Source organism: Homarus americanus, unplaced genomic scaffold (genome assembly GCF_018991925.1).
Source record: "Homarus americanus isolate GMGI-L3 unplaced genomic scaffold, GMGI_Hamer_2.0 scaffold1140, whole genome shotgun sequence".
NCBI lineage: Eukaryota > Metazoa > Arthropoda > Malacostraca > Decapoda > Nephropidae > Homarus > Homarus americanus.
The window spans coordinates 4,332-12,681 of NW_024732825.1; the positions used below are offsets into that span (position 1 = coordinate 4,332).

The following is an 8,350-nucleotide window of genomic DNA, read 5'->3' on the forward strand; positions in this document are numbered from 1 at the left end:
AAATAATTCATGTAATATTTATGTATACAGTATACCTGTACAGTATGTGTAAATTGTAAAATTTTAAATTAGAGAGAAAAACAAAATACATAGCGTTTTAGACCCGCGCGCTCTGTTTATTCCACACGTTCAGTTTGAAACACGTGTGAAGTTTTTAAGCGTCCTCAGTGAATTCTGATTACGGTACTGTTTCTCCAATTTTGTGACTATGGAAAAGAAGAATATCTCCGGGAAGCATTCTGGTGATCGCATTTCCGGTGGTGATAGTAAAAGAAAGGCTATAACACTTGAAGAAAAGCTTGATGTTGTCAATTGTTTTGAAAATAAGGAAAGAACTTGTGATATTGTGCGTGCAACGGGAATAAAGGAGTCTACTTTACGCACCATTAGAGACAATGCAGCAAAGATTAAAGCAAGCTGTATTGCTGGAAAAACCTTGAGTGCTAGCAAAAGTGTGAGATCAAGGCCAAAGGAACTTGAGGAGTTGGAATGGCTTCTAAGTGTTTGGATAGAAGATCAAATGAAAAGCGATCTGGGACCAGCTTCCTCACCATTAAAGAGAAGGCCTTATCAATATATGAGGACCTAAAGAAAAACTGCACCTGATGATGATGATACTGTTGATGACGATGACAACTGTCAAATCCTGTCTGCATGACTCAACATCAACCTTCTCCCCCATCAAGTTATTTTCATAGTTTTTCAAGGTAAAGTGTAACATTTACTGTATGATTTCATTATTAGATATGAATGTAACATTTACTTAGACTGTTAGGCTAACTTCGAAATTTTTTTCCGATTTGGAGTAATCTGCACCTAACCCTATTTTCTCCATAAGCCCTGTTATTTCTATTACGCGAATTTCTATAACACGATGTTTTACAAGAACACAACTATCGCGTTATAGCAGAACTGACTGTACTGACAAAATGAGTCATGGTACCTTGTCGTATCCAATATGTGGGTTGAGGGCAGTGACAAGCATAAGACTTTCATGCAGAAGCTTGTTGATCTGCTCACGGTTAGCCTCAATGCCCACTACACAGTTGTTAACAAAGGCATGACAACTGTCCCCAATGAGCCGAATGGACCTGGAAAAAATAATAAATAATAAAAACAACAATAATAATAATAACAAAAAAATTACTTCAATAAGGTGCAGATGTTTTAATTTTTTGTACTATTATCTGCTTAAAGTTCATGTAATACACCAATCAGCTTTACTCCAATATCACCAAAACATCTTGGAACAGATGTTTTATGGCCCACAAATGCAGGGATAGGTCTTGGGCTAAAACCAAGATATTTAAAGTTTAGATCACTCAGACCAATACAGCACTATTGACCATGCGTTATGGACAGTATCATTTAAGGTCATATCCCACTATTTTCAAGTAGTCATTGCCTTAAAAAAGTACACACAATGTGCTGGATATAATGTGTACTGTATATCTGCACATAGCACACTCTAAAAACCTATGATGTGAATATGTATGGTATGTTTTAACAGTTCACTGGTTCACATGTTCTTGGCAATCCTTACCTGCAATAAATTTATGAAATCTTTTACCTGACCAAACTGAAAAATTTCTTCTGTATTACAGTACAATTATGCAACCACAAAAAAATCTTTAATAGTAATGATCTCCCTTTATTAAAGAAGGTGTCAAAATGGTGGAAATCTGAAGACAAAGTATATATTCAATACAGGGGGTCCTTGTTATCTGCGGTTAATTGGGACCGGAAAAACGCCTCTGATAACGAATCCACTTAGAGCAAGGAATTAATCCCATAAGAAATAATGGAAATAGGTCAAATTGGAACCATGATTGTACACGACACAAAAAAAATTTACAATACACCTTTTCACATATCCGTTGAGACATTGTTACATAACTATTTGACAAATTTCATAACCAAATGACAGAACACATATCGAATGACAATCTAAAATAGCTGTTCGTTCATGCTAACGGAAGTGATTGACATAAGTTATGAAGTTGACAGACGTGAACAATAAACCGACAGTCTACATATAGTTTGAGAATGTAACAATTGGAGAATGACATACCACCAACAGTTATTTTAGATTGTCATTCGATATGTGTTGTCATTCGGTTATAAAATTTGTCAAATAGTTATGTAACAATGTCTCAACGGATATGTGAAAAGGTGTATCTTAACAATTATTTATCTTAGAAACATTTGTTAAACATTTGATAACACATTATTTTAAGAAATTATTTAACTTTATAAGTTATCTAACGTCCTTAAAGTTCATTGGTGTCTGTGTGTTGAGGCAACGTACATTGTGCCAGCGACCCAGTGGTCCAAACAATCGTTGCCGGTGCACACTTACTCCAATGGTTCATTGAGACAAAATATTTATTATAATGATTTAAAAATAAATTTTTTTAACATAATAAAATATTTTTATTTACTTGGCTTCAAAGTCTTGATTGGATTGATGGAGGTGGGTGTTAGGGGATGGAGGATTAGTTGGGGGATGGAGGATTAGTTGGGGGATGGAGGATTAGTTGGAGGATGGAGGATTAGTTGGAGGATGAAAAAGGTGGATTGTCCACTCCCACTCTTCTTTCGCCAAATCACTTCTAATTTTACATCTATACTATGGCTAGTGCTTCCTTTTAAGCACTCCGCCCTGTTTGGGTTGGGAACTCATGGCAACAAAAATTATAAAATAATTCACCACAACATGCACAAAAAGACACAACAAAGGCAGGAATAAACACAACACAACACTGGTCTGGACGAAACAATGAGGGAGACTGGAGCGAAGACACGTGAGTGCATGCACGACGCCTAAAAGAGGATGAACTTTCAAACGCTTCAGCAAAAAATCCGTAGATTTTATCGGGAGTTTTCAGAGCTTTTGGGTGGAGTCCACTTAAATGTGGGGACTTTTCACGTTGATGGTCACAAAAAGTTTACCACTTAACTGCGAAACCACGGATAGTGAATACTCTTATAACGAAGACCTGCCTCCTGTATTGACTACTGTGTGTTGTACCTTAGGACATTGGCAACCATCATGGGCTTGAAGACATTCAATTCAAAGTGACCGTTGGAGCCACCGACAGTGACGGCAACGTGGTTCCCCATCACCTGGGCTGCAACCATAGTGATCGCCTCACACTGAGTTGGGTTCACCTTACCTGGAATTGAATGAGGTGAGACATTATTACATAATTATCCCAAAGAAGCTGAAAGATGAGAAGAAAGATTATCACAAGGTATTAAAGACCAAGATCCTCTGGAGGATATTAATAGGGTGAATAAAGAAAGGAAAACAAATGGCAATGATAGTTAAGAAGAAAGATGGGAAAAACTGCAGAAACACGATGAAGCAAAAAGGGGAGATGGAACTATCTTGAAAAACTGCTGAATGAAACAAATAGGACAGCAGACTTACTGTATCTAATTTAAGATACGTTATATATTAAACAGTCAAGGCAAAGAAGAACAGGTAACAAGGGAGGAGGTAAGATATGCAAGCAAACTCCACACAATGGTAAGGCACCAGCAGAAGAAATAACCATTGAAAAGCTAGGAGTAAACAAATTAATTATTTTTCAAATATTGTTTCATCAAAACAGCACCAGTAAACATCTCTATGAACAAAAATATAATTCTAGAGTGCATGGGTGATCAGCATAAAGCAGCTATGACTATTCTTCTTTTGTTTCCTATACTGTTCTCCCAACTCTACCAACTATTTGGAACTCTGACTATCTCACTTCTTGCCATGAGTCGTTGCTATCCACCCACCCCAATACCGAGATCCTCTAACTAGGGGATTTTAATGTACATCACAGAGAGTGGCTTGGCTCTGCAAGGGATGACCCAGGTGGAGCTGAGGCACTCTCCTTTTCCATAATGATCTGGAACAAGTAATTAAACACCCTACACGTGTTCCAGATCGACATGATCAACTTGCCAACATTCTTGATCTCTGTTTTACCTCTCACCCCTCACACTATTCACTCAATTTCTCCCCCCTTAGGGTCTTCTGATCACAATCTTATTTCTATTAAATCAAACTGGGCACGACCACCTCCCCCACCCCCCTCTAAACATCAACTATTGCACTATCGGAGGGCAAACTGGCAATCCTTGCGAGAATTCTTCACTGACTTTCCTTGGGATGAATGTTGCTTTTCCACTCAGGATGCCTTGGTATGTGCTGAGAGCATTGCTGGGGTTATACTGGGTGGTATGAGTGCATTTATCCCATCTACCAAAACTTTCACTTTACAATCATGGTTTGATCGCTCCTTTTCTCTTGCATGTAGGGAGAGAGATAGGGTGTATCAAGCTATGAAACTATCTCCTCCTCCTATTATTACCCACTCCTCTTTCATTACTTCTAGGAATCGTTGCAAGGCTATTCTTCGTAGGGCCAAGCGGAATTTTATAAAAAGAAAGACCGCTGTCCTGACTAATTCTTCCTATAGTAAATCCTTCTGGTCCATCACCAAAAACATCTGTAATAACTTCTGCACTCCCTCTTTTCCGACCTGATAACCCTATAGCCAACTCTCCCCCTGACAAAGTCAATCTTTGGCACCTTATTCTCCTCTAACTCCACCTTAGACGACTCCTACTCCTGCTCCTCCTACTGAACCTATGCACTTTCCTATAATCTCCACTCGTAGGGCTGCTGGTGTGTTATCCAGGTTGGATGTGAGTAAGGAGCATGGACCGGACGGAATACCTCCTCATGTTCTGAGGGAGTGTGCTGAAGTTCTGGCTCCTGTGCTTGCTCGCATCTTTTGCTTTTGCCTCAAAACCTAAATTTTTCCTTCTTGGAAGCATGCCTTGGTTCAGTCCATCCCAAAGAAGGGTGACCATTCTAATCCCTCTAACTATTGTCCCATTGCCCTAACTTCATCCCTCTCTGTCACCTACAACACCATTCTCTTTTGTCGGATCACCCGTATAGCTTTCGCCAGGCGAGATCTACTGGTGATCTGCTCTCCTACTGCACCCATCTTTGGTCATCCTCCCTTAGGGATTATGAAGAAACTTTCGTCGTGGCCCTCGACATCTCCAAACCATTTGACAGGGTATGGCACAAGTCTTTGCTATCTAAACTTCCCTCTTATGGTTTCTCTCCCCCACTTTGTTCTCTAATTTCTAGCTTCCTTAAGAACTGATCCATGGCAGTTGTTGTCAAGGGATCGATCTCTCGCTCTTTCTCTACCAATAGTGGTGTCCCACAGGGTTCTGTTCTTTCACCTACTCTCTTCCTTCTTTTTATCAATAATTTACTTCACACTGCAACTAATTCTATCCATTCTTATGCTGATAATTCTACTCTTCACTCTTCTTCACATTTTCCCCTTCCCCCTACCTCTCAAACTAGATCTGTTTCTAGAGCTGATATCATTACATCTATCAATACGGCTCTGTGCAGCATCTCCGTATGAGGAGGTAGAAACTTGGTTAATTCAATAGTAATAAAACTCAGTACATATTTACCAATTACACTTTCCAAATTAGATGATCTCCCACCAATCATATTTCAGGATGCAATTATTCTGCCAAATTCTAAAATAGATATGCTAGGCCTCACCATTTCCTCTAATATGTTATGGAAGCCACACATCCTCAACATTGCTAAAGCTGCCTCCCGAAAGCTGGGAATGCTGTACAGATGTCGCAGCTACTTCACTCCTTAGCAGTTGCTCCAAGTATTTAAGGGATTCATTCGTCCTAACTTGGAGTACTGCTCTCATATCTGGGGTGGCTCTTCTTCTGTCCAACTGCCAGACAGGGTGGAATCAAAGGCATTTCGTCTTATTAACTCTCCTCCTTTAGTTGACAATCTCTCTTCCCTTTCTCTTCGCCGCAATGTTGCTTCACTCTCTCCCTTTTACAGGTACTTTAACGGGCAATGTTCGGTGGATTTGGCATCCTGTGTACCGCCAGCAAGGCCGTGGGCTTGTAACACACGTCTTGCCCGCGGTGCCCACCGTTTCTCTGTGGATGTCGGTCACAAGAGGATGGCCCGTTATAGTACCTCCTTCTTTCCTCACATAGCCAAACTGTGGAATTCTCTGCCTTCTTCTGTGTTTCCACACTCAAACAATCTGTCTCACTTTAAAAAGTTGGTTTTCCGGCATATTCGTGGTGAAGATTAATATAACCTTTTCCTTTTCTATTTTTAATTTCTTTCTATTCTTATTTTTTTGCCCCCTAGGCCCTGTTGTGGTCAATGACCTGTGCCCGGGTGGGCTATTCCCCATAAATTAAAACAAATCTCAATGTGTTCCTTAAGGATGACTCACCAGGCATGATGGAGGAGCCAGGTTCATTCTCTGGGAGTGAGATCTCTCCCAGGCCACATCGAGGACCTGAGGCAAGGAACCTGATATCATTGGCAATTTTCATGATGGAACAAGCCAACACATTCAGTGCACCAGAGACCTCAACCATGGCATCGTGAGCTGCCAAGGCTTCAAATTTGTTAGGGGCAGTCACAAAAGGCAGGCCAGTAAGTTCTGATACCTGCAATTTCAATTTTGGACACAGATTAGAGCCTGCAATATGTTTGAACAGTACGAGAAGATAAATATTATCTTCTTTTCTCTTTATCATTTTCACAAGCACAGTACAATATACTACTGTACATAAATATAACCAACTGTGAACACAATATTTGAATCAATGTTGAATTAGCATAATACACAATTTGCATGTTTGTTCCTCAAGAGATATGACCAACTGCTTGACAGGCTAGTAAACTGACCAAAAACAAAGAGAAATGAAATCAAGTACCCAGACAAGAACCAGCAATGTTTGGCAATGTGACATTACCAAACATGGCAGGTATTCTCTGGATACTCTGGTTTCCTCCTCACTAATATTGGGCAATGAAGGTTATAACAAAGTAACAAGGAATAGTACTACTATGCTGATCAGTGGTGTAAATGATAAATTATGAAATAGATTAAGTTGTAAGGCAAATTATTAGCTACTATTTTTTCTTTTACTTATTCAAGGCTTTTCCTGCTATAATACAAGGTGACCAAATTATAGAGCATTTACCTTGGCAGCAATTTTCTCAGCAAAACCGATCCTGGTGTTGAGACCTGTACCTACAGCCGTGCCACCCGCTGCCAGCATGTACACACGAGGGAGACAAACCTTGACCCGTTCGATGCCAAACTCTATCTGTTGAGCATAACCTCCAAACTCTTGGCCGAGGGTCAGGGGCGTGGCGTCCTGCAATGTTTGGTTTCAACGTATAAATTACATCCATTGAAACACCAATATTCTGAACTCTCAACAATATTATAAAATTTTTGAGGCATATAACAAACTGGTGGATAGACTAACAGATGTAGGGATAGAATTAATAAATAGGGATAGGAAGACTGGTAGACAGAGATTGACACTAATAAACAGAAGGATAAAAATATTAATTGTCACAGATATGGAAAAACTGAGTGACTGAAAAATGTGAAATAAAAAGTTAAATCTTTACACTTTAAACTAAATACAGACCCTCGTTTAACGAACACCTCGGTTAACGTAATTTCGATTAACGAACTGCCTTCCATAAGGATCTTCAATTCGGTTAACGAAAAAAAATTCGCTTAACGAACTTCTTACGAACCGACCTCAACATGTTTTCGCTTGCACTGACCGGGCAGCCAGCTTTAGTATCAGTCCGCCAATACATTAATCGGTTCTAGGGCTTAAATTCCTTACTATTTTTGTAAATATCAAGAAGTTTATACTATTCAATAATTTTAAAAGTTTAATATTCAATTTTTTAGTCATTTTAACAATTATTGAACAAAATTGAAGGTAAAGTGACAAGTTTAATGCGCGGCATCCAGCCTCTTAATACAGCAAACAGGCGTCAGTCTCTCTTTGTTTTCACTGGAGGTAACATCTTGCTTGAGACTCTCTTCAACTAAACGCTTTTTTTCTGTGTTTCCAAGCAAATTATTGGTCATTTTGAAATATATTTTATATATTGACAATATATAATGCAGTGCAGCGTTGATTTAAAGAAAATAATCTTGAATTAAACCAGAGAGCTAAAATTTTATGGGTGAAAGGGCACCACGGGGTGACTTCTCTTCCACCCCAATGCCTTCTCTTCTTCCTTCTCCTCCACCCCCATTCTAAATCCCATCATCATCATTATCATCCAGGAGCCTTCTACATGCACACCTCAAAGTAAGTGAACTTTCTACCATTTTTGTTGAATTTAGGAAATTTTCGGTGAGCTGGAACCAATTACCCAAAAACCCATTGAAACAATGGTTTCGGTTAACGAACGACCTTCTGGAACGGATTGAGTTCGTTAACCGAG

At 39.4% G+C, this 8,350-nt stretch overlaps 1 protein-coding gene across 1 annotated transcript; it reads right to left on the reverse strand.

Annotated features, from left to right (window-relative positions):
- Window positions 1–919: 919 nt before the first annotated feature.
- LOC121869123 (fumarate hydratase, mitochondrial-like) lies at window positions 920–7,254 on the reverse strand (the record flags this gene model as incomplete). The annotated part of the gene is made up of 4 exons (XM_042370310.1): window positions 920–1,091; window positions 3,032–3,176; window positions 6,312–6,531; window positions 7,072–7,254. Coding segments are annotated over 4 exons (705 nt in total), but the record flags the coding sequence as incomplete, so codon positions are not given.
- Window positions 7,255–8,350: the final 1,096 nt, after the last annotated feature.